The following is a 27133-nucleotide window of genomic DNA, read 5'->3' as shown; positions in this document are numbered from 1 at the left end:
TGACACAATACCACTTTTCAACTACCCAAATGGTAATGGTTTCAAATGCAGTTTGTGTCAAAAGAGAGAGAAAAGTACCATCTAGAGTTGAGACCATCTCACTTGTTAGGTAGGTGGAGGGATGTGTGTGTTGGATGGCCTCCCTTTGCCTCCAGATCCAGGCTCCACCCTTTCCTACCCTAGTCAGAGCCCCAGGAGGCTGATCTCAACAGACACCATCACTGGCGCTCCCTTGCCTCTGTCTTCCAGCCAATGGGAGACACCAGTAGGAGATCGGCAGGCAGGGATTGGCCAGGGTGTGTGGGTGCTTCTCTCAAATATCTGAGTGGCTGGCCCTTTTCTACAGCCACAAGTCTTGCTAGTTTCAGGTAACTGTTCCTTTCCTTGGCCATTTCAGGTTAAGGGGTGGTAGTGACCTCCCACTATTTAGCTCCAGATTACTTCTCCAATTCTTACTGATTTCCCTTACCTTGACCACACCTTATGCATTATTGCTGAGTTCAATCCCTTCTAGTCATCCCTTCTGAATTTGCCACTCATCTCCTGCAAGGATTCTAAAATTTGCAGTCCTGGAGTTCCTGTCGTGACTCAGTGGTTAACAAATCTGACTAGGAACCATGAGGTTGCAGGTTCGATCCCTGGCCTTGCTCAGTGAGTTAAGGATCTGGCATTGCTGTGAGCTGTGGTGTAGGTTGCAAATTCGACTCGGATCCCAGGTAGCTGTGGCTCTGGTGTAGGCCAGGGGCTACAGCTCCGATTCGACCTCTAGCCTGGGAGCCTCCATATGCCGCAGGAGCGGCCCAAGAAATGGCAAAAAGTCAAAATAAAATAAAATAAAATAAAATAAAATAAAATAAAATAAAATAAAATAAAATAAAATATGCAGTCCATCTCCAAGGCCACTCAGAATCCTAACCAAGTGAGGATGTTTTCATCCCAATCAACTCTTCCCCTTTTCCTTCTATAGCACGTGTTGTTTTTGTTTCCCCATAATCTATTCAGTCTTTCCTTGCACAGAACCCTCATTTTCCATTGGAGAACCAACTCTCCTCATCAGTCAGAGCATGTTGTTTGGATAAGACCGAACTTAGGACTTTTGCTATAACTATGGGAGCAAAGAGGCTTATGTTTACTGAGATAGCGAACAACCAAAACAAACAAAAAAAACAAGATAAAAGCTCCCAAAGCCTAGAACTCTTGGGCCAAGGAAAAGGAGACTTGCTTGGGTACAAACCATGAAGTGGATGGGGTATAAAGAGATGGAGAGGTGGGCCTATTATTACTTGAGTCCCTGGATCCTACCATGCCTGAAACTTACCCTGGGACACTGTAGTTACCAGAAGCAGTAGGCTCCCCTTTATCTGATGAAGCCGATTGTGCTTTCTGTCACTTGCTACTGAAAGATTCCTGATTAAAAAGCCTTCTCCTAACAAAAATGCATATATTTGGAGAGAGGAAAAAGTGAAGAGTGTTTGAGACTGTGATTTACTTCTAAAATGATCTCATCCAGATTGACAGTGTGGTTTTCATCAAGAACCCTCACACATCAGGTCACAAGAGGCTACCTGCGGTTTTTGTTTATTATGATCTTGGTGCAACCACCACCTGCACTGTCCCTTTAGTCCTTTGAAGTCTGTGAGAGATGGGACAATACCAAACCAAACAACCCACTTTGTATTGAACCTTGTGGCTGAGATCCACGCATGAACTGATGCAAACAAAGAACAATGGTGGAAACCAGCCGAATGCTGTGTTCAAGTATTATTTTCGAGTGCCGTTTGACTGGGCCTTCTCAGATGACATGGTTCACTGGCAGGAAAGCTGTTATTGCGACAATCATTATTCCCATTTACCGCCTATTAGAATGAGAGTCACTGGGAGGTCAGACTGTCCCCAAAGCCCAGCGTTTCTGAGCACTCAAGATCAAGTTCAAGGGACAGCAATCAGGTGTAAGGACAATGGCAGAGGCTCACTCTTTGAAATGAAGGAAGGGCTAACTCCCAGGAGACTGCTGCAAAGGGAGTTTTACTGTCTTCAACACATCACATCACTTGGGAAAAGAAATCAGAGTGACAGTGTTACCATCCCTAGGTCCTTTCCCCAGCAGCTGCTACACACCCCTCTCTACTGCTGCCTAACCCCATGCCTAGCACAAAACAAATGCTCATAAATGATGGCATTCAAGGCCTGCTGGCTTAAGAATACACATAAAGTATTTGAAAAGAGTCAGCACAGAGCAGTTACTTAGGAAATCCTTGCTGTTATTATTATCACTATTACATCTAAATGTATCTATGCTAACAAGCAGGTCCATCCAAACCCACATAAATCCTTTTTTAAAGCAACAGTTTTAGCTTAACTCCAAAGGCAACAGCTCTGCTGTGAGTCTGAGTTATTTTCCCCGCTCTCCCATCTGTGTATGAGAATCAGACTCTCCAATCTCTTGGCCCCTCATTCATCCATTCACCAGACAGTTCATGACCACCTGCGCTTTGCCACACATTGTACTGTCTGTAGGGGCATCAAAGTGGTTGATGACACAGTGCCTGTGTGATGCAAAGGCAAACCCATTGGACACAGACTAGAAATCCAAATGAGAGAATCAGGCTGAGGCATGAAGTACCTGACTTCAGGGGTTGCAGCAAGTGCTGGAAAACGCTGGGGAAAATGACTGGTACCGAGGGAACATTTCCTCTTACCTTTTCTGTGAGCCAGCCAAGATGCCTGAGCTCCCGGCTCCCGGCAATGCCCGCCTTCCCCAGCTGCTCTCGGACCTCGGCAATCACTCGGGGCAGCAGGTCACTGATGTTGGAATGGATGGCACTGAACCAGACCTGGGCAGTGGCTGAGTCCTTGCTCCTCAGGATCACCGTGTGCTTGGCATCTGGAGAGTGGATTTCAAGCTGCCTAGAGGAGCCAAGAGAGAAGGATTAGAAGGATCCACGGCAAAACACATTTCCTCGAGTCCTGGGTCACAAAAGGGAATAAATTCTTTTTTTTTCTATTATACATTTTACTTTTATTTTCTCAAGCTTTTTTATTAAGAATTCTACATTTATTCACTTTATTTTTTGCTTTTGATGCCGCACCTGCAGCATTTGAAAGTTCCCAGGCTGAGTCGAATCAGAGCTACAGATTCCGGCCTATGCCACAGCCACAGTGTCTCGAAATCCGAGCCATGTCTTCGACCTACACCACAACTCACAGCAACCCCGATCTCCAACCCACTAAGCAAGGATGGAACCCACATCCTCATGGATACTAGTCGGATTCTAAACCCGCTGAACCACAACAGGAACTGCTAAATTTATTTTTTATTTATTTATTTTTTGTGGTCTTTTTGTCTTTTCTAGGGCTGCACCCTCAGCATATGGAGGTTCCCAGGTTAGGGGGCTAATCGGAGTTGTAGCTGCCGGCCTACACCAGAGCCACAGCAACGCAGGATCCGAGCCACGTCTGCAACCTACACCGTCTGCAACGCCAGATCCTTAACCCACTGAGCGAGGCCAAGGATCGAACCCGCCACCTCATGGTTCCTAGTCAGATTCATTAACCACTGAACCACAATGGGAACTCCTAAATTCATTTTTAATTGAATAAAAGAGTCTTTAAATTCTATAGTGCTTTACAATTTTCAAAAGCTTCAAACCTCATAATAACCCTTTTTTCCTTTTAACCCTATATTGCCCCTCTCCTCTTTCCCCGCCCCCCCCCAATAAGATGAATCAATTCTTTACTCTTACTTTTGTCTTTTTTTTTTTTTTTTTTTTTTTTGGCTGTGCCCATGGCATTCAGAGTTCCCCAGAGATCAAACCCACGCCACAGCAGTAACAACCCCAGGTCCTCAACTCTCTGTACCTCTCTTTACTCTTACTTTTAAACTTTGTTTCGAATGGTTTACCTTAATGGCCTCATCATTCATTCATCATTCACGCATTCATTCATCCACGTGTACTGTGTCCAGGCATTGGTTGAAGCACTGAGGGCACAGCTATCCACCCACCTAGTCACCTGAATGAAGGATGTCTGGTTTTCCTGTTATTCAGCCGAGTGGCTTATTAATAGCATCCTATCAAGACTTCCAAACTGTGAGCTGAGATTAATTTGTCTTGCCCCTCAATCCGCAGAGGATTTTAATAATATACTCATATCCTGGCTGCTGCTGGCAGGAAGTAGATTGAAATACCCTTTTGCTTAATCCTACTGATGAATGTTAATTGTGAACAATTTAACACCAAAGATGACCAAACTTTTGCATTCCTTAGGAATCCTGTCTGGCACGTTTCCCTATCGCTTAATCTTTGGACAAGTGAACTGGCCTAGGAAGGGGTAACAATGGGGAGAGAGCAGAGCGAGAAGTGTTATAGTTAAAGTCAGACACCCCAGCTTATGCCAGAACTACAACAGGCTCGCCTGAGATTCAGAGTGAGATCTACATACTGTAATTAAGGTAAAAGGTGGACATTCTAGACAGATGCTTTTTAGTTTTCACCTTTTATTTTGAAGTAGTTATAGATAAACAGGGCATTGTGAAACTAGGACAGAGGGTCCAGTATACCCGTTATTCAGTTTACTCCGATGGTTCTATTTTATGAACTATAACACAGTATCAAACCCAGGGTACTGATGTTGGTACAATGTAAAGTGTACACTTCTATGTTAAGTGTAGATTCATATAACCATGAATTTACCATAAGGTACAGAACCCCTCCATCGCCACAAAGTTCTCCCTCCAGCCACCCCTTACAGGTGGTCCCCCCACTACTCCAAATCCCCAGCAACCATTAAACTGTCCCCCACAAATTTTAGAGGGATAATTTTTACTGCAGAGAGAAAAACATACATTTTATTTATTCATTCATGTGTGTATAATGTAAACAAACACCATGTATTCCTTCATGTTTGCATTAGGAAGATCTAGGGACTGGGGAATTCAAAACTGAATAAAATGATCCCTGTATCACTTTCCTTGCAGCCCTCAGTAATTATGCTAATATTCACTAAGTATTTACTATGTGTCAGGCAAAGATTTAAATCCTTTTATATTATTTTTTTGGGTCATTTTCCTAATAGCCCTATGACTGATAAAAAACTGAAGTTTGGACAGACAGAGAAAAGAAAGGATGCAAAGCCACAAAGTTGGTGATACTGGGACTCAATTCATGGTGGGGAAAGTCAAAAGACCATGCATTTAAATACTGTATTACAATCTCTCTCTTTCCGACATCCAATTAGGGAGCACCCATTGTTTTTCCACAGCTGTCTGAAGCCATCATCACCAACAAATGTCCCCAATGGTGCCCTACTTAGCTCCTTTGTTGAAAATTACAATTTTGCAGATCACCCCAAAACCAGAAGTCCCAGTGTAACCTGACCTCATTTACACTTGAAACCAACCTTTTTACCCAATTAGAGAAAAAGAATGCTTTAAAAAGTGGACTATCTCTAGGGGAGTTTTAGCAATAATTAGCTTTTTTGGGGGGGGGGGATAAGAAATTTGCAAAACAAGGTTCCTTGCTAAGACTCCAAAGGTTTTAGATGGTGAAAAGGGATTTTTTTAGGTGACATCTGTCCTCACCCAGAAGAAAAAACTCTCATGCCTCTTAAGCACTTTTCAAAGAAATGGGCAGTCAATCTAGGGTGAGTTTTCCTTCCCTCCAAAGTTCTTACTCTTCAGTCAGGTTGAATAGCCAAACACCAACTAGGATTCTCCAAGAGCATCAATGAGAGCTCAACTTGCTTTTCAAATCATTCTATCAATATCCATTATTCTAGGAATTTAAAACATGCACATGGTTCTCTTAAAATATTTTCCTTTCAAGACCTGTTTTTTCTTTTTTTTTAAGTGACAGCTTGGGAGATAGCCACTCCCCAGGTCGATCACATACATGCACATACAAAAATGATGCCAGTAAAAAGAGAAAGAAAGAATAATTTCTTTGTCGAGTTGCCAGCATACCCCAAGAGGAAAGCTGATCTGTAAAGAGAGGTAGGAAAGAAGAGGCCCATTTTCTCCAGATTTTGACACCATTTATCATTACTATTAACTTTAATTTGTTTGTTTTTTGTCTTTTTAAAAGTTCTAGGCCAGGGGGTCGAATATGAGCTGCAGCTGCCTGTCTATACCACAGCCACCGCAACACCAGACTTGAGCTACATTTGCAACCCACATCATAGCTCATGGCAACAGGGGTTCTTTAACCTACTGAGCAGGGATTGAACCCGAGTCCTCACGGATACTAGCTGGGTTTGTTACTGCTGAGCCACAACAGAAATTCATCAATACTATTAACTTTTAAAAAAGCTTTTAAACTATAACAGAATAGTGCGCAGGTTGAGGAGTACAGCCTAAATGTATTTTCACGAAGGGAACACATTTGTGTGACCACCATTCAGATCGAGAAACAGAATATGACAAGAATCCCAAAAGTTGTTTCACACTCCGTTTCCAGTTATTTTCTAACCACTACTAGGGTTTCTGTCTCAGGCAAAATGGATAGATAAGGTTTTGTTCATCTGTTTTCATTTGTTGTTGTTGCCTGCACTGAGGAGGATCTTGGATTATTTCTTCAGCAAAGTTTAAATACCAGGTCCTAAGCTTTTTACTTAGTTTGGGGTTTTCCTAAGCTTTTTACTTAGTTTGGGGTTAGTAGATGCAAACTATTACATTTACATGAGGTCCTGCTGTACAGCACAGGGAACTATATCTAGGCTCTTGAGATAGACCATGATGGAAGATAGTATGAGAAAGGGAATGTATATATATATATATATATATATGTATGAATGGGTCACTTTGCTGTGTAGCAGAAATTGGCACAACATTGTAAATCAACTCTACTGGAATACACTTTTTTTTTTTTTTTTTTTTTTTTTTTGTCTTTTTAAGGCCACACGTGTGGCATATGGAGGTTTCCAGGCTAGGGGTTGAATCAGAGCTGTAGCCACCAGGCTAGGGGTTGAATCAGAGCTGTAGCCACCTACACCACAGCTCACAGCAACACTGGATCCTTAACCCACTGAGTGAGGCCAGGGATCAAACCCACAACCTCATGGTTCCTAGTCGGATTCATTTCCGCTGCGTCACGATGGGAACTCCCCAACTTTTTCTTGTAAAAGAAATGTAAATTCTTTTTTTTGTTGTGGTCTCTTTTTTGTCTCTTTAGGGCTGCACCTGAAGCACATAGAAGCTCCCAGGCCAGGGGTCTAATCAGAGCTGTAGTGGCCGGCCTACACTACAGCCACAGCAACGCACTATCCGAGCTGCGTCTGCAACCTACATCACAGCTCACGGCAACACAGGATCCTTAACCCACTGAGCAAGGCCAGGGATTGAACCTGCGTTGATCCAAGAACTCCAGGAAATGTAAATTCTTGATTTGCATGAACTCACTGCATTAGGAATTCTGAGGGCGAGGCCCAGCAATTCCCCTCCAGGTAAGTCTGATGGTACTTAAGTTTGAAAAGGTCTGCTCTATGGGTTCCAAGAAAAAAAAGCACTGAGCTTGGTTTGTCAGGGTTCCCAGTGGCTGAGGTGAATGTGCTGAAAGGTGAACTGCCCCCCACCCCATCAGTTTCAAAGAATAAACACAGAGGACACAGAATAGGGAGACCTACGGCTTTTTTTTTTTTTTTTTTTTTTTTGTCTTTTACCATTTCTTGAGCCACTCCCGTGGCATATGGAGGTTCCCAGGCTAGGGGTCTAATCAGAGCTGCAGCCACTGGCCTACACCACAGCCACAGCAATGCGGGATCCAAGCTGTGTCTGCAACCTACACCACAGCTTAGGGCAACACCGGATCCTTAACCCACTGAGCAAGGCCAGGGATCAAACCCGCAACCTCATAGTTCCTAGTTGGATTCATTAACCACTGAGCCACGATGGGAACTCCTGACCTATGGCTTTTTAGAGTTAAGAAAAGAAAGCAGCAGAGGTTCTCTAGCAAAAGCATTCTTCAGGAACCCTTGAAGACAGCTTTTCTTTTTTTAAATAATTAAATACAGATGTTTAGACCCCATCCCAGACCTATTGAGTAAGAAGTTCCAGAGGTTGAAGCCTGGATAAATGCTTTCCATGTTCCACACATTACACAGATTAAGGATCAGGGCTGCCTCTCTGAAGCCAAGCTCAAAGACCCCAAAGGGCTACTCCCATAGGGAACTGTCACCAGAAGGGCAACACAACAGAAGGCTGTTAGAGTGTATTCGCAATTCACACCTGAGTAACAAACTGCCCCAGAATTAAGTGGCTTGAACCTCCAAACTTTTATTATCTCACCAAAGTTGCTCAAGTGTCTTCAGGACACAGCAGCTGGTTTCCCCCCTAGAGCAAGAAGAACCCACTACTCCCCTTATTACCCAGACTTCAAGGTCATAGAGCATCACTTCTGGTTCCTTCTTGGTGTTGGAAGTGAGTGACCGAGTGCAATGCACACTCAGGGGAACAGAGTTAGGCTTCTCCTCTCGAAGGGAAGAGAAAGAAAGCATGTGGGGATATATGTTAAAACCACCACAGAGAGGCTTGGGATGCAGTAAGGTTCTGGAGAGAGTCTGTCCTAAAAGTTAAGGCCGAGGGTTTGGAGCTGTGAAACGGCAGCCTTGAGAGAGCTTATAGACCGGGGTGAAGGGGGAGGAGACCATTCCTTCTGACAAAGCTGCAGCTCCAGCTTCCAAAACGAGGACTCGAGTTAGAGGTCCACGTCAGCAAGAGAGATGAGAAAGAGGCTTTTGCTGACAGCAGATGGGAGCAGCACAAAACCACCAAAAATGATTGTTGGCTGGTCTGGCACAGGTAAGATGAAAATTATTTGTGTGATGAATAAATGAAAGAATTCAGTCATCTACATTCACTTCTCTCTCACGTCAGTAAAATCCCATGGGGAAAAAGGAAGAAGAGCATAAACTTTTTCTTGGCATAGCAAACTCTGTGCTCTAAAGCAAACGATAAGTACCTGGTGGCACAAATGTTCCCAGAAACTCTGAGTAACAACTCAAGATTTTGGTCAAGGTCATGGACTGATTTTATACACATACACACACACACACACACACACACATACACACATAACATCACATATAAGTTATATATATAAAACTTATCACACATAAGTGACATATATATATATATATGTAAAACTTATCAAGCTACCTAACACAAATCTCAAACACATACACTTTGGCCTAATTTGTCATTTAATCTCATTCTGCCAAAATGCAAATGTATCTGGTGCAATGTGTGTCTTAGAATATAAAGAAAGAGGAAGAAATTCCATTCCTGGACTGTCTGTACAGTGGTTTTTTTTCAGTAGCTCAGTTTTTAAAAGATCCATTTAAAAGCACGTGTGTCAGGAGGTAGCTGTTAACCTATGTATTTGGGGCTTCAGGCTGGTTGAAAAACCTGTTGGCTATGAGCCAAGTTACTTAACCTCCCGAAACTTCAATTTTCTTATCTATAAAGTGGCTCAATCTCGCCTCTCAAGATTACTGAAAAGACAAAAATGAGATAATGTATGCATGAGATGTCACAGTGCCAAGCTGATCTCAATCAATTCTAGTTTATATTCTAGTTTACCATGAAGAGTCTTCCCAATTTGCGTACAAGAAAATAAACGGTAGTCGTCTGATGAGGCAACAAGAGTCCGCCTGGGTGGGCTCTGTTCCAACTCTTTTTCAGAGGACTTGGATTTAGAAAACGCAAGCCCCAAGAAAAACTGAAAAGTTTTACAAGGGCTATTTCTAACATCTTGGGATGGGAAAAAAAAAAAAAAAAACTCAAAAACTTTGGGAGCAGTGTAAAGGATTTTATGAGACTTATGTTCACAACCACAGGTTCATATGAGTTTTGGCCATAACTAGAGCTAAAACCATTTGTTGAAGTCCTTTTGCTTTCTGAACTGCCTGAGCTAACCAGGGACCAAGGAGGTGCAAAGAGATGGGAAATGGTTTCATCTTACTGAAGTATTCTGCTGACAACCTGCCCTCAAAGAACCAATTTTATAGCCTCCAATATTTCATGTAACTCATTCTTTAAAAATGCACTTTCAGCTCCAGTAATTACATCACCCATTTGTAAACATATGGAAGGGGAAACTGTAAATGTACAGAAGAGGATGAAGAAATAAAGTAGGAAGAGGGGAGGGTGAGGAGGAAAAAAAAAAAAGGAAAATAAGAAAAACTCGAGAGTGGAAAAATAACTAAGTGGTGTGTGAAAATGGCACTGTGGTTGGGTGGCTGAAGTCATTAGAGTCAGGGAACCAAAAAAAAAAAAAAAAAAGGGCCCAAGATGATGGAAGTGGAAAAGGCACAGGGCAGACAGACAGGGCGGTATCACATCATCAATATAAAAACGACCCATATAAAAATGCTGGTAAATGTGAAGATGATGCCTGGAGGGGTGTACAGGCAGGTTCGATTAGGAGAGAACTTGAGTAACAGGACATGAGAAGACTTTTCACCGAGGAACTCTGCATTTTCTGAATTTTGTTCCAGATGTACCCAGTGTGTATTCACTGTATCTGAACAGGAGAAAGGGGGGTGGGGCGGGGAGGAAGAAAAGCAGCAGGAGCGGCCTGTTGATTAAAACAACCTTCTCCCAAGTCCAAGCTTGTCATTTATAAACTATGCTTCCCCCTGGACATCTGTAGTTCTGTCTGCCCAGTTTCCACACCCACCCCCCTTTCTGGCAACAAGCTTTACCTTCATTCTCAGTCTATATGATTTAGGAGCTTCATGGTTTAAGGGTTGTAGGTGTGATGCAATTTGGCTAAGGCCCAGGATTTCTTCAGGAGTGGTTTTGAGGATTTTGTTTTGTTTTGTTTTCAGGGCCTCACCCACAGCATATATAAGTTCCCAGGCTAGGAGCGGAGTTGGAGCTGCAGCTGCCAGTCACAGCCACAGCAATGCCAGATCTGAGCCACATCTGTGACCTACGCTGCAGCTTGCGGCAACACTGGATCCTTAACCCACTGAGTGAGGCCCCAGGGATTGAACTCATATCCCAATGGATACTAGTCAGGTTTGTTACCACTGAGCCATGACAGGAACTCCAGACGTAATTGTTAAGATGATCTTTTTTTCTCATCCTCACAGAGGGAACAGTTATAATCATGGATCTACTCATGACCACCTTGCTATGAGGAAGACAGGACTTCCAGCAAATGAAGCCAATATAGAGGAAAGCAGAGCTGAGAGATGAGAGACCTGGATCCAGCTGTACCTGACACCCAGCATAGCCTTGTATTTCCTTCCATGTTCCCCTTTTGCATAAGCCAGTTAGAATTGGGTTGTTGGAGTTCCCATCATGGCTCAGTGGTTAACGAATCTGACTAGGAACCATGAGGTTTCGGGTTCAATCCCTGGCCTCCTTCAGTGGGCTAAGGATCTGGCGTTGCCGGTCACAGACGTAGCTTGGATCCTGTGTTGCTGTGGCTCTGGCGTAGGCTGGCTGCTATAGCTCCGATTAGACCCCTAGCCTGGGAACCTCCATATGCCTTGGGAAAAGACAAACAAACAAACAAACAAACAAACAAACAAAACCTGGGTTGTTTTCAAATACAACTAAAAGTCCTGACTCATATACACTGATCACAAATAGGTCACAGTTTCTACGAGCTTCGAGTTTCTTCATTTTCTATAAAATAGGGATGATGATGATGTTGAAGAAAGTGCTAATGATGATTGTAATGAAGGTGATGATGATAATAACCTTTATGGGGTTACTAGCGAATCAAATGAGATAATAACTGTGAATGCGCTTTGAGACTTATAAATCCTGATGTTAGTCATTGTCCGTTAAGCTTCTGGCATATTTTAAGACTCTGTTGCTGGTTCGGTTACTGGGAGAAGGAACTTTATTAGTGGGTACAGGGCTTATATATTATCTTGACATACAGGTACATCTAAGCAAGTTAGCTTTCTCTTAGCTACACTATTAGTGAAAACACAGTCATTCCTATTAAAACAGAACATCCCCAGTACATTTCTCGGGTTACAAAATGGAGTTGGGAATATGCAGTGATTTCTTTACACATGCCCGTCAAACTACGCTGTGAGTATGTGTGAGTATTCCAGACACTCGCAGTGTTCAGCATGTGTTGGGTGCCCTAGAGGCAAGTAGAGCACATGTTTCCTGTCCTTTAAGAAGCTCAATATGTGTCAAATGTTGAATCATATCTCCTCCAATTCACATCTACCCAGAAACTCAAAATGTGACTCATTTGAAAACAGAATTTCTGCAGAATTCATCAAAGGAAGGATGATGATAATCTACCCCTGGATGAGGATGGGTCCTAAATCCAATGAGAGGGTCATCAGAACAGACAAACACAGAGGAGAAGGCATGGGGAGGACGCAGGCAGACTGCAGTGATGTCTCCCAGGCCAAGGATGGCCTGGAATGGTTTCTGCTTTACGGCCTCGGGACGGAATCAACTCTGCCATTTCCTTGATTTCACCCTTCTTGCCTCCACGGCTAAAAGAGAATACCTACCTATCTGCTGTTTTCAGCTTTCCAGCGTGTGCCCATTTTGTTACGTCCTTCCTAGAAAACTCACTCACCATGGAACTATCTTCCTGTGCACAGATGAATGAGGACCATGCTGGTGTTTAAAATATACGGATGCTGGAGTTTCCATCATGGCTCAGCAGTAATGAACCTGACTAGGATCCATGAGGATGCGGGTTCGATCCCTGGCCTCACTCTGTGGGTTAAGGATCCAGCATTGCCTTGAGCTGTGGGGTAGGTCGAAGATGTGGCTGGGATCCTGAGCTGCTATGGCTGTGGTGTAGGCCGTCAGATGTAGCTCTGATTTGACCCATGGTCTGGACTTCCTTATGCCATGGGTGTGGCCCTAAAAAGCAAAGTAAACAAACAAACAAACAGATACTTAAAGGAACCTGTAAGATGCAGATGACTCAGAAGTATGGCAGTCGTGCTTCCATTTCAACACACATTGCTACTAAAGAATGTTCTCCTCGGCAAAATAATCTAACTTCTATTCACATTTAATTCTATAGCCCAGAAAGAAAAAGGGAACCCTTCTGAAATGAGCGATATACATAAAATACCTGGAAGCATGCTGGCCCACAGTAGGTCTACACTCAATAACTCAAAGTGGTTTCTGCTTCCTGCTTGGTGGAAAAAAGAAAAAACATCTAGACAACTTCTTTGAGAGCTAATGAGTCCTGAATTTCTAGAACTGGGCAAGAGGAGGGAGGGAAGGAGGGAAGGAAGGAGAGAAGGAGCAATAAAGTCAGGCTAGCTGATTGGAGCTATTTTCAGCAGACCAGTCTTTTATAACTCCTGTTTTCCTCCCCCGTTGAACTGACCACTGCTTGATGAATTGTGTTTATCTGTAGTTCAGCGATAAAGTTCTCTTTTAATTCCCTGCTGAATAGAAATATTTAGGGCAATGCCACAGCTGTGTTTATTCTCACACTCCACCACAGTTATGTAAATACTGCCTATGGAACTATTTCTGATAAAGGCCCGTACCAACCCTGAGGAATTATACACTCTCTAGATGTCTGCCAAGATGAGCCGTTTCCACCCAGCTTGGCACAGCCTCTGAATGATATCACAGCTTCTCAGAGATCATTTGGCAAACCTCACAATAAAAGAGTAATTTTCTTCCCCTCTCACTCTCTCAAAAGCTCCCATGGAGCCAAATAATATTTCCCGGCATCCTCTACTTCCCCTGTTCAAAAACACGGGGTTGACACATAAAACCTGGAGCCTCTGAACACAATATTAATAAATAAAACAGAACTTGCAACCTGGCAACAAAGGTTTCAAGTGACCTTTCCTCTCCAATGTGAAGCTGGAGAAAACACAGATGAAGGTGGCCAGGAGGATGTGGCCGGTGGGCCTGTAGCAACTACTGGGAATCAAGGGGAACTCAAGCCACATGGCCAGTGGTCCACAAATCTGTGACTTTGGTACTTGATAAAACACTTCCTGGAGTTCCCTTGCGGCACAGTGGGTTAAGGATCTGGCATTGCCACTGCAGCACCCGGAGTCACTGCTATGCTGCGGGTTTGATCCCTGGCCCATGAACTTCCACATGCCATGCGCATGGCCAAAAAAAAAAAAAAAAAAAAAAAACCACCCCAAAACAACTTCCCAACAGACAAATACACAGCATACCTTTAACAGTGGCTAACTCTAGATAGAGGAATTTTGAGGAGTTTTATTTCCACTTTTCTAGAATTTCTAAATTTCTTTTTGCAATGGAATCAGAAAAAAAATACTAGAGAAAAAACTTAAGAATGCTTGCACACCTTTTGCAATAATGTTGTTAGTGAAATAATCATGAGGGGGAAAAATAGTCTTATGTGAAAAAGACAACGCTAAAGAAAAAATATTCTTTTTTAAAAATCCTCCACTTGGTTGTAACTAAAAGACTTTAAAGAGATAAAAATATGGATAGTAATAATATTTTTAATGAGATGAGTGTTTGTCTTGTGGGAATGGAAGCTCCACCACTAAATGAGTTTATTTCCCTCATTTTATCCTTATCACCAACCTGTGAGGTGAATGGTATTAATGTGTCTACCCATGTTGAGAGGATGATGTCTCACAGGGGGTGGCTTGTTCCATCTTTCAGTTAATAAGAGGCAAAGCCAGAACTGGAACCCAATTTCATCGAATTGCAAAACTTGTGTCTTTCTTTTTTTAATCCTTTTAAGGCCACAACCGTGGCATATGGAGGTTCCCAGGCTAGGGGTCGAATCGGAGCTACAGCTGCTGGCCTACACCACAGCCACAGCAACACAAGATCAGAGCGGCGTCTGTGACCTATACCATAGCTCTTGGCAATGCCGAATCCTTAACCCACTGAGCGAGGCCAGGGATCAAACCCACAGCCTCTTGGTTCCTAGTTGGATTCTTTTCCTCTGCGCCACAACGGGAACTCCTGCAAAGCCTGTGTCTCAATCATTATGTTCCATTTAGTAGGATGTCTTGAAAGTGTGGCCTGTTGCTTCAAAGAGTAGAGAAATTTTTCACGTTGGTTGTTGCTCCAATATCTTTTGAACACTCTTCCTGCGTATTTGGAAAGTTTTCCAAACTGAGTTGAGCTTCCCCATGGTGTAAGCCAGGACACACATTCTCAGCCTTCCTTGTTGCTAGGGCACAGAGCACTCACTCAAAATGGCAATTCTGAAGGCGGCCATGTGAGAAAGTAGCTGTGCACAGAATCCATCTTTTGGCAAATATGGTGGTGGAGGCATCTAGTGCTTAACTGCAGCTATGGGAGAGCTTAGCCAGTGCCAGGTTGTTACTGGTACCTGCTGAGACAGTTGTGTGGGCTGTGGGATGGTTCTCAAGAGGTGGCGACAGAGGCATTTTTCCTAGAACAGCCTTCACAATGTGGTTGGATATTGAGCCTGGCTAACTGAACTCTGGGAGACATGTGAGCACCCTAATATCCTTAGCGTTGATTCTATCACTTAAAGCTACGGTCCCCAGGAGTTCCCATTGTGGCTCAGTGGTAATGAACCTGACTAGTACCCATGAGGATGAGGTTCGATCCCTGGCTTCTCTCAGTGGGTTAAGGATCCGGCATTGCCGTGAGCTGTGGTGTAGGTCACAGGAACAGCTCGGATCCTTCATTGCTGTGGTTGTGGTGTATACTGGCAGCTGCAGCTCCGATTCGACCCCCAGCCTGGGAACTTCTATATCCTGTGGGTGAGGCTCTAAAAAGCAAAACAACAACAACAACCAAACAACCCCCCAAAACCCTACAGTCTCCAGCTAAGAAGGTATATTTGGGAATCTGGTTGCCATGATGCAAGCTAATGAGATCATCAAAGGAATGTGTCAAATGTGAGCAGTTAATGGAAAAGAAGCCAGAAAAAGGTGTTCTGTTGTTTTTCACCAAAACCCATTTCAAAAACAGGTCATGCATGATGTAGTATTCTGCTAAGCTCTGAGGAACCTGACAGTATCTCTCATGTTGGCTAGAGTTCAGCATCTCAGTAATACATAAATTTATAAAATATGTGAAGAATTTCAGCACTTCGGCCTCTCCTGGGGAGAGGGAATGTTATCGTTATCAAAGTTTCAGAAGAGGAGGCAGCTAATGTAAAACTAGAGAAAACATTTTGTATTTCTATTCTACACTTCACTGGTGCCTCACAAAATATTCTGTGGTTTGACCTTGCTCAACTGGATTTTTCTTCTTCTTTTTTTTTTTAAACCATCTAAATATACAAGGTACCATGTAGGTCAAATAAATATACATTTGTCTCTAGAATCTTAGGACCACATATGACAAAAGAAACAATCCTCTCCACAGTCCAAGTCAGAGCATAGCATTTGGAGTCTGAAGACCTATTTTTGCTTCCTTTGAACTAGATGATTGTGGGCTAGGGTGGCCATATCTCACAGATAACAATATATGTGAAAAAATATGAATTTCAGATAAACAATGAATAATTTTTTAGTGTACGTCTGTCCCAGGGAATAGCTAGTGGTAGAGATGGTATAAAGTATATGGATTCAAAATGGATAGAAAACAAAACTGACAGGACTTCATGATGGATTAACTATGAAGGATAAGGAAGAAGGAAGAGTCAAGAATGCTGCTCAGTTTGCTGGCTCAACAACTGAAGAAATGGCAATGCCAATTACTAAGATCGAAAAAATGAAGGCGGTCCAAATTTGGCCAGAAACATGCATATGCATAAACATGCCAGCCTTTATTTAGGTGTCTTGTACTAACCTCAGACTTGTAGTGTATATGCATGCCAGCTACTCAGCGAGAGGAGTAACCTATGATTATTTTGTCTTAATGAAGTCAGAGTCCTCCCAATAATCCAGATCAGACGGCCCAATCTTCCTTGATGCCTCCTGTCTTTTATCCTGGTACCCATTCAGTTCCCAAGTGTTATCAATATTATCTGGGTGGCATCTCTCTTTCAGAAAAGCTAGCCAGATAGTAAGTTACCAAATTTTCATAGTGGAGCTGGAGCAATCACCCATTTAAGACAGGGTGTAAGTTTTACTTTCTAGGTCAACTTTGATCAAAAGGTGGTGGGTGCCTGAAATCATGTCTTGTGAAGGAGCCTGAGGCCTCATTCTAGGCTCTACTGGGGAAAGTGGCAGAATCACATATTGCTGTCTGCCATGGGGTGGGAGTGAGGATCAGCAGCACTCACGCTGTCTGTTGATGCTTCGAGAACTATCTAGAAAGATTTTGATATGTAGCTCCTTATTTTCCCATCCTTGGAGAGAGAGATTTGATTCTCGGTCATCTGATCATTTATTTCAAGGTTTTCCCTTTCATAGTTTATCTCTCCCACCAGACTGTAAGTTTCTTGAGAGCACGGCATGTAACAGAATTATCCTAATTTCATCCCCACTGTTTGACACATGGAGGGGGCACTCCAGAAGAATTTGCGGGGCAAAGTGGATGGCTCTGTCTACTGTTCAAAGGTTTTCCCATCTCTAGGGTAACGTCCTCTCTAGTCAAAGTTCTGTAATTGCCTCCATTTACATTTTTTCCCTTAATAGAAATTAATCTTTTTAGTCTTAAAGATTGGAATTAAGTTCTACGTTACAAACTGCTTCAGTTCTAAGTCATAAACTTGGTATATTAAATTAAGTCAAACATGTTTTAATATCCCTGGAGAAAGCTAGTTTACATGGGTGAATGTAATAGTGGTCAACTTGGAAGCATTTATTTTATTTCATATATTTATCACATAATTTATAATACATGATTTTCTCTGGCTAAAATAATCAATATGTGATCTTGTGAGCCTTATCCAGATTAGATGTAAAAAGCAGGTGGTCTTGCAAATGTGTAAAAAATAGGGTAAGGCAATGACACAGGATCGAAGAAGCTAGGAATATTAGTGCAAAATGCTTATATCTGAGAGGTAAGGACAAAAGTGGATGCCATCTAACTCATTTATGTCAGTTTCATGTAAAATTGTAAGAGTAATTGGTCTGGCCCATTTACAAAATTGTGAGATGACTTTATCATTCGTTACCTATTTCTTTAGTGTCTGGTACCTACTAGACATGGCTTTAGGCACATGAGGAGAAGAGCAGCTCAATGCAGATGCTAAGATCATGGTCTAGCAGTCTTGGACAAGTGCGCACGCGCACACACACTTTTTTAAGCTTTCAAATTACATGAGAAATTCCTAATACAAGAGAAGAACTTCTACCTGTTTGAGGAGCAGAGAATCTCCTGTTAAATTCTAAATAAATTACTCAAGCAATAATTAACCATGTGAAGTTGGCAGCTGCTTACAGAGTAATAGAACTTCATCAGCACCAAAATATCGGTCACCCATTCAGGTTTTTTTTTATAGAGTTGATTTATAAAAGTCCCCATTCAGTTTTAATCTCGACTAAGTCTTTCTTTTCAAGGAGGGAGGAGAAGGAAAGGCGGAGTGTACAAAGGCAAATGCATTGTATTGCTATGGCCCCTATATAACTAAAGATGTATTAGCTAGGGAAGGAATTGCCTTAAGCCATTAAAATTCATGAATCCTTTAATGAAGATTATTAATAGCCACCATCCAGTAAAGAAGAGGGCCCCAAGAGAATGCAGAAAGGAGACGTAAATTGGGTGGGACAAGAAAAATCTGAAGAGGCTCTATCTCCTGAAAGGACTACAGAAGCCAGGGAATTTGGATTCAGGAAGGGAAAAGATCACTGGTGATTTTTGTTAGCGTGAGAGAACTATACACAGAGGGAAAGCAGAAACCAAGATTATCCTAGTTTAATGTATGAATGAATGAATGGTCAAAGACAGAATTAGCAATCTTGGAGTTCCCTCTGTGGCACAGTGGGTTAAGAACCTGACTGCAGCATCAGTGTAAGTTGCAGCTGCTGCTTGAATGCAGTCCCTGGTGGGAAATCTCCATATGCCTCAGGTGCGGCCATTAAAAAAAAAAGAGAGAGAGAGAGAGAATTAGCAATCTAGGCATTCCCTCTTGTTGTGGCTGAGGGGAAACAAATCCAACTGGTATCCATGAGGATGAGGGTCTGATCCCTGGCCTCGCTCAGTGGGTTAAGGATCTAGTGTTGCTGTGAGCTGTGGTGTAGGTTGCAGATATGGCTCAGATCTGGTGTTGCTGTGGCTGTGGCATAGGCTGGTAGCTGTAGCTCCAATTCAACCCTTAGCCTGGGAACTTCCATATGCTGCAGGTATGGCCCTAAAAAAATAAAAAGCAAAGCAAGCAAAAAAAATAGCAATCTAGAAGGAAGAAGTTAGAGGTTATTTAATCCAACCACTCATTTTGATTTCATTAAAATTCTGCAAGCCCACAGCGTGCAGAAAATTCCTAGGTCAGGGATCAAATCCACGCCATAGCAGTGACCCGAACCACAGCAGCGGGACTATAACCAGGAACAGAGAAGCATGGAAGCTAAGAATGTTTACAGACAGCAAATAGTCCAGTTCATCTGGAAACTCTTTCTACAACTGCACTTATGTTTAAACAGCATTATTCCTATAACTGACATACAATAAACTGTGCATATGTTTAAACGTACAGGATTTAGATATGTCTGTATGACTCTTCTTGCCTCAATTTCTCTTAGTTTGCATTATCTAAAGCTTTAATATATGGAATGATATGGCTTCTTCTACACAGCACAATTATTATGTTGTACAGCAAGTATCAATATGCTGCCCAGTAGTAATCCACCAGTGTTTGTTTGTCCACTATCTTTTGAGGGATGTGTGGGTTGTTTGTAGTTTTTCATGATTACATATCATGCTGCTATGAATATTTGAGTTTTTTTTCATGGGCACATGTTTTCATTTCTCTAGGAGCACAATTGCTGATTCATATGAGAGATGTGTGTTCAACATCTCAAGGAATGGTCAAACTGCCTATCACAGTGGTTGGAACCATTTTTCATTTCCCGTCAGCAGTGTATGGAGATTCTAATTCTTCCACTCTCATGTCAACACTTGATACGATCAGTCTTTTTAACTTTAGCCAGATTAATATGTGTAGCGGTATTTCATGACTTGAATTTTCATGTCTGTAATGACTAATGATGTAGAACATCTTTTTATGTGTTTATTTCCTATCCACTTATCTTCTATGTTGTCTATTTACATTTTTGCTCTTAAAAATTGCATTCTTTTTCATTATTAAATTTAGAGAGGTTTTACAATGTATATTTAATATATATATTAATATGCATATTTAATATGTTATATATATAAAGGATGCAGGTCCTTTATCAGATACATATTCTGCAAATATTTTGTTTTCATTATCTTAAGAATAGGTTGTTAATTTTAATGAAATTCAATTTATCATTTTTTTTCTCTATGGATTGTGCTTTTGGTGCCATATACAGAATTTTTGCCTAACCCAAATTCCTAAAAGTTTTCTCTTATGCTTTCTTTTAGCAGTTTTATAGTTTTAGGTTTTACATTCAAGTTGATAAACATTTGAACTAATATTTGTATGCTGTTAAGGTATGGATTGAAGTTGATTTTTTTTGCATTTGGATATGCCATATTTAAAAGACCATCCTTTCGCCATTGTATTGCCTTTGTACTTCTCTTGAAAATCAGTTGCTCATCTTGTATGAGTGTTTCTCTGGACCCCTGTTATTTTCCATTGATCAATTCATCTATCTTGAAGTCAGTAACCCATTGTTGTTGTTTTTTGTTTTTATTTTTTTGTCTTTTTGCCATTTCTTGGGTTGCTCCTGCAGCATATGGAGGTTCCCAGGCTAGGGGTTGAATCGGAGCTGTAGCTGCTAGCCTACACCACAGCCACAGCAACGAAGGATCCAAGCCGCATCTGCAACCTACACCACAGCTCATGGCAACACTGGATCCTTAACCCACTGAGCAAGGCCAGGGATCGAACCCAAAACCTCATGGTTCCTAGTTGGATTCCTTAACCACTGCACCACGATGGGAACTCCCCCATTGTTTTTTTATTACGGAACTTTATAAAAAGTCTTGAATGAGGTGGTATTAATTTTCTCACTTTATTTTCTTTGAAGCCACTTGGCTATTCTGGGTCCTTCTCATTTCCATATGTATTTTTCAATCAGTTTGTTAATTTCTATAGAAAAACCTGCTGAGATTTTGATTAGTATGGTATTGCATCTACAGATCAATCAGGGGAGAATTGCTACCTTAATGATACAGAGCCATTCCTTTAGATTCATATTTCTATTTGGTGTTATTTTCTCACTACCTGAAGGATTACCTTTAGCATTTCTTGTAGTATAGGCCTTCAGGTAACGAGTTATGTCAGCCTTTGTCTGAATAAGTCTGTATTTTCCCTTAATTTTTGAAAGGTAGTTTCACTAGATATAGAAATATAACTTGACAGGTTTTTGTTTTGTTTTGTTTTTGCTTTTAAAACTTGGAAGTTAATACCTGACTCTCCTCTTGTTTGTATTGCTTCTAATGAGAAATAACCTTCTTAGTCTCTTCAGACTGATAAAACAAAATACCATAGAGCGGGTAGCTTAGAAACAACAGGCATTTATTGCTCACTATTCCAGACCCTGAGAGGTCCAAGATCAAGCTGCTAGCAGAGTCAATGTCTGATGAAGGCCCACTTGCTAGTTCATAAATAGCCATCTTCTCACTGTGTCCAAACAGCCATCTCCTCACTGTGTCCTCACAGGGTAAAAGGGACAAGGAACTTTCCAGAGTTTCTTTTATAAGGGCACTAACCCCATCCATGAGGGCTTCACCCTTATGACTTAATCACCTTCCAAAGGCCCCACCTTCTGTCACCATTAGGTTTCAACATATGAATTTGGGGAAGACACAAATATTCAGTCTATACCAGTTGCCCTTTGTTCCCCCCCGTGGAATATTTCTTTTTTCTTTGGAAGCTCTTAAGATTTTCTTATTATCAGTGATGTTGAGCAATTTGATCATAATGTGCCTTGATGTCACTTCATGATTCTTGCATAAGAGTTTACTAAGCTTCTATGATTTATAGTTTTCATCAAATTTGCACAGTTTCTGGCCTTTGTTTCTTCAAATGTTTTTCTGTCCTCTGCCCCCTTTGAGGATCAAGTTATAGGTATATTAGGTTGCTTGAATTTGTTCCATAGTTCATTGAGTCTCTGCTCTTTTTTTTTTTTTTTTTTTTAAAGCATCCTTTTCTTTGTTTCATTGTGGAGAGTTTCTATTACTAGGTTTTATTTGCTATAATCTCATTCAGTGTGTTTTTCATTTCACACATTGTAGTTTTCATCTCCAAGAGTCTGATTTGAATCCTTTTTCACATCTTCCATGTCTTCAACTTTGTGAACATATGGAATAAAGTTATATTGTTTTAATGACCCTGCTGGCTAATTATAATATCTTGGTCAGTTCTGGGTAAGTTTCAGTTGACTGGCTTTTCTCTTCATCAAGAATCCTATTTTCAGGGAGTTTCCGCATAGCTCAGTGGGTTAAGGATCCAGTGTTGTCACTACTGTGAATCTGGTTATGGCAGTGGCGTGGGTTTGATTGTGGGCCTGGGAACTTCCGCATGCCACAAATGCGGCCAAAAAAAAAAAAAAAAAAAGCATCTTATTTTCCTACTTCTTTGTATGCCTGGTAAGTTTTCCATAGAATAGGTGCTAGACATTTTGAATTCTACCTTCTTGAGAGCTGCATATTTTCATATCACTAAAAACACCTTTGGCATTTTTTCTCAGATAGAGCTATTTGGAAACCATTGGATCTTTTCAGGTGTTGCCTTTAAGGTTTCAGGCAGGACTGGGTGGTGTTCCACCCAGGGTGAATTCTGTCCCTCTGCTGAGGGGAAGTCTTTTGTGTACTCTACCCAATGTCTTGTAAATGATGACATTCTCCCATCCCACTGGTAAGACAGGCGTGATTCCCGGCCTTGTGTGATTGCTGAGTAATGTCACCTCTGATCCTTTTGGGGAGTTCTTTCCTTGGGCTTTCATAGTTTCCTCACACACATGAGCTGATGAGTACTCAGCTGAACTCGAGGAGATCCTCTTCAGATCCCCAGAATTCCTTCCGGGCTGCTCTTTTCTGCTATCCGCCTTGTGGACAGTAGCTGTTGGGTTTTCTCAGACTCTCAACTGCATGAGGTTGCGGGTTCGATCCCTGGCCTTGCTCAGTGAGTTAAGGATCTGGCGTTGCTGTGAGCTGTGGTGTGGGTTGCTGACACGGCTTGGATCCCAACTCAGGGAGCCTTTCGGGCTCCACTGGGATTCCCTCTCCCAGTGCCATGGACTGAAAACTCTCTCAAGGCAGAAAGTTAGGCCAGTCTTAGGGACTGCACTGTTTGGTTCCCATCTCTCAGGAAACATGGCCTGAGGTCCAAGGTCTTGAGCACACATTTTTCCTGCTTTTTGGTGTTTCTGATGGGAGCATAAATCTGGTTCCTGTTACTTCATCTTGGTCGGAGTGAAAATCTTGGACTTCCTTTTGAAGGTAAGTCTTTAAGATAGAGTCTTTTTAGCAAGGTGGTGTTCATTATGAAGGCATTATGGCATTTGCTATCATTGATGTAAATAAGTGACAGACCGTATTTGCTTCAGGTCAGTTCAAAGGCATTTATTGGGCAGCTACCATGTGCCAGGCTCTGTTTCTAAAGACGAACCAACCTCATAGGGTCTCTGCCTTCCTGGTGTCAGTTTACAGATATAGCAAACAACTTTGGAAAGAACCATATTAGGCTTGGGCATTACCCATGCTTTTAATATTCCCTCCTTTTGGCTGGTGCCTGCCAAGGTTATCACTCATTGTGCCTCAAGGACAGCTGGAGGAAATAAGACACTCTAGTTGCATGATTTTACTAATTGTAAGCAGCCCTTAGGCTTAGACTCAGGGGCAGACTCAGTTGAAACCCCTAGAGGGAAATACTTTATGCTGATAAGCTCTTGACTTCCCTGTTGACGCCATTGCGGTCCTCCCATAACCATAACAGAAAGTTGGCTTTACTTCAGATGGGAGAAAACAAAGCCTCAAATGGTTCCACCTTAGACCCTGAGGGAACAAAGCCGGCTGGGGTAAAGGTACAAGGTTGATGACACTGAGGTGCTGGATTACCTATCACTGTCTTCCTGTCTCCGTAGAGCTTCCAGTGAGAGATGAACATTTCATGAAAGTTGTCTGAAACAATATGTTGACCTTTCATGAGCTGGAGCAGCTGACATTTTGCCTGGATCTGAGCCAGGTTGGGTGCTATTCTAAATGAGAAATCAGTGATCCCATCTGCACTGAAGGAGCTTTTTCTGATCATTTGTTAAAGCTTTCTTTCCAAGGCACCGAGTGAATTTAATTAATTTTACCATCACCATCCCCACTCCTTGATAAATTCCTCACACATGTGGATTCACTAGGAAATTGAATTTCATCTTTAGAAAACAAAACAAAACAAAAAAGGAGCACAGTCAATTAAAGGATGAAAGATTAGTATGGTGAAAGCCCAGTGATCGACTCAAAATGAAAATGCCTCTCACACCGAATGCGATGAATCATATTAAAATGCAGATTCTGGTTTAACAGGTCTGAAGGGGGACCTGAGATTTGGCATTTCTCACAAACCCCTGGGTGATGCCAGGCTGCTGGTGTCTCCATAGCATACTTTGAGCAGCAAGGAGCTCGAAGACATCAAGACATCATTCATGTCTTATTTTATCACTAAGATGCTGTTGTAACCAGCATTTTAACCTGGGAACCCTTCTCGAATGGACTTCAGTTTAGCACAAATTGTTCTCTGAAGTTCCTCCTGCTCTTAAAAATGTATCCTGTTCTGTCGGAGTTCCCATCCTGGCTCAGTGGTTAACAAACCCGACTAGTAACCATGAGGTTGTGGGTTAGATCCCTGGCCTTGCTCAGCGGGTTAAGGATCCGGCGTTGCCGTGAGCGGTGGTGTAGGTCACAGATGCAGCTCAGATCTCACGTTGCTGTGGCTCTGGCTGTGGCATAGGGCTGCGGCTACAGTTCCGATTCGACCCCTTGCCTGGGAACCTCCATATGCCGCGGGGGCGGCCCTAGAAAAGACAAATAGACCCCCCCCAAAAAAAAAAAGTATCATGTTCTCTGAACCCCAAGGTTCATTGCAGCACTATTTACAATAACCAAAACATGGAAGCAACCTAAGTGTCCTTTGACAGAGGAATGGATAAGGGAGATGTGTGTGTGTGTGTGTGTGTGTATTACTCAGTCATAAAAAAGAAAGATGTGGTGTATATATATATACACCCACACACACTCAGCCATAAAAAAGAATGAAATAATGACATTTGCAGCAATATAGATGGACCTAGAAATTATCATACTAAGTGAAGTAAGCCAGAAAGAGAAAGACAAATATCACATGATATCATATAACATGGAATCTTAAAAAAAAAAAAAGAGAGAGATAGAAATGCACTTATTTACAAAAGAGAGGCTCATGAACACAGAAAACAAACTTATGGTTATCAAAGAGGGGGAGGGATAATTTAGGAGGTTGAGATTAACAGATACATGCTACTATATATAAAATACATAAAACAGGTAAACAAGGACATACTGTAAACCACAGGGAACAACACTCAATGTTTTGTAATAACCTATCAGGGAAAAGAATCTGCAAAAGAATAGATGTTTATGGGTGTGTATAACTGAATCACTATACCGAACGCATGAAACTAACATGATATTATAAGTCAACTATACTTCAATAAAAGGAAAAAAAAATTTTTTTTTCATCTTTTTCTAGGGCAGCTCCCATGGCACATGGAGGTTCCAAGGCTAGGGGTCTAATCAGAGCTACAGCTGCTGGCCCATGATGCCACAGCCACAGCAACTCGGGATCCAAGCCGCGTCTGCAACCCACACCACAGCTCCCGGCAATGCTGGATCCTCAAGCCACTGAGCGAGGCCAGGGATTGAACCTGCAACGTCATGGTTCCTAGTTGGAATCATTAACCACTGAGTCATGACGGGAACTCCAAGAAAAAAAAATTTTAAGTATCATGTTCTTGAAAGTATAGGTCCACCTTTCCTGTCCTCATGAATTCACCCATTCTCCTGGCAGATATGTATCGAGCACCCACTGTGGGTCAGGCACTGAATAAGGTGCTAGCTAGTTACGTATTTTACTAGATCAAACCCTTGCACTAAGAAATCAATCAGAGGGAGACTCAGACAGTGATAACAAGACAGATGTTACAAAGCTGCTTAAGCAGTGCATGCTAAGAGTACCCAGAGGGCTGAAAAATCTGTGTTTTGAAGAGCAGATAGGAGGGGGTACCTCCTACAGTGACAGTCTCTCAGACTTGACTGCAGCAATCACCTGGAGAGCTTGTTAAAATAAAGATTGTGGGATCCCACTCTCAGATTTCTAAGAATGGTATTTCTAACACATTTCCAGGTGATGCTGCTGTTGCTGATCTGGGACCATACTCCGAGAACCTCTGTTCTATAATAAATTGTGCCTTGCGCTAGACTTCCGGACATAAGAATGAACGGAACATGGGGTTCTGCTTTGGAAGGATGATTAGAAGGAGTCACAGCTCAGTGGAGGAAATAAGCTTTCCTTCCTTTATCCCATCCAGAATGGTTAGGGCAACTCTGGAAGGGAACTGGAGAGAGAGAAGAGAAAGAATGTAAGTGATGGCTCTATGCCACATGAGCTTTGAAATCAAAGGGCTGGGCTCAAACCCAGTGCTGTCACTTACTACTTTGGTCTTAATATAATGAGTGCTGTAAAAATAATAGCTGGGGTACCTCGGAATAATAATAGCCATGATTGTGTCTGGAGAGAGGAAGACAGAAGAACCTTTCCAGAGTCGGTCATATCTCCTCTGGTGTGATGAGTAGAGAATGACCGGGAGTTTATGAAGTGGATCTGTTAGGGGTCAGTGGGTAGGGAGGTGAGTGGATGGTTCTAGGTGGAAAATGTCACCAAGGTGACAAGTAACACTCTGCTCTGTTCACTAAGTACTTTCTGGTAAGTGTGTATGTGTTACAGCTTTGTGAGTAGAATCAGACTTACAATTCTTTGAAGAAACCTAGCTCTTAAGAATTCCTGTGATTAAAGAATTCTTGGGAAGTCAAAAAGAAGACAGGTTTCAATGGCAAGCTCACAGCGGACATGGACTGGACGTTCCAGGTTCAAGTCCCAGATTTGCCTCCTAGCAGCTCTGCCATACTTGGAGTTCATGT

The 27133-nt window shown here is 42.1% G+C and overlaps 1 protein-coding gene across 1 annotated transcript in view; it reads right to left on the bottom strand.

The window, feature by feature from the left end:
* SNTB1 (syntrophin beta 1) overlaps positions 1 to 27133 on the bottom strand; it is a 235607-nt gene that overhangs the window by 77358 nt on the left and 131116 nt on the right. The window contains exon 4 of the mRNA XM_021088981.1: positions 2700 to 2907. Within this exon, the coding sequence (XP_020944640.1) occupies positions 2700 to 2907 (208 nt within the window). The remainder of the gene's footprint in view (positions 1 to 2699; positions 2908 to 27133) is intronic.

Source organism: Sus scrofa, chromosome 4, assembly GCF_000003025.6.
Source record: "Sus scrofa isolate TJ Tabasco breed Duroc chromosome 4, Sscrofa11.1, whole genome shotgun sequence".
Classification (NCBI taxonomy): domain Eukaryota; kingdom Metazoa; phylum Chordata; class Mammalia; order Artiodactyla; family Suidae; genus Sus; species Sus scrofa.
This window is presented reverse-complemented; position numbering and strand designations above follow the sequence as displayed.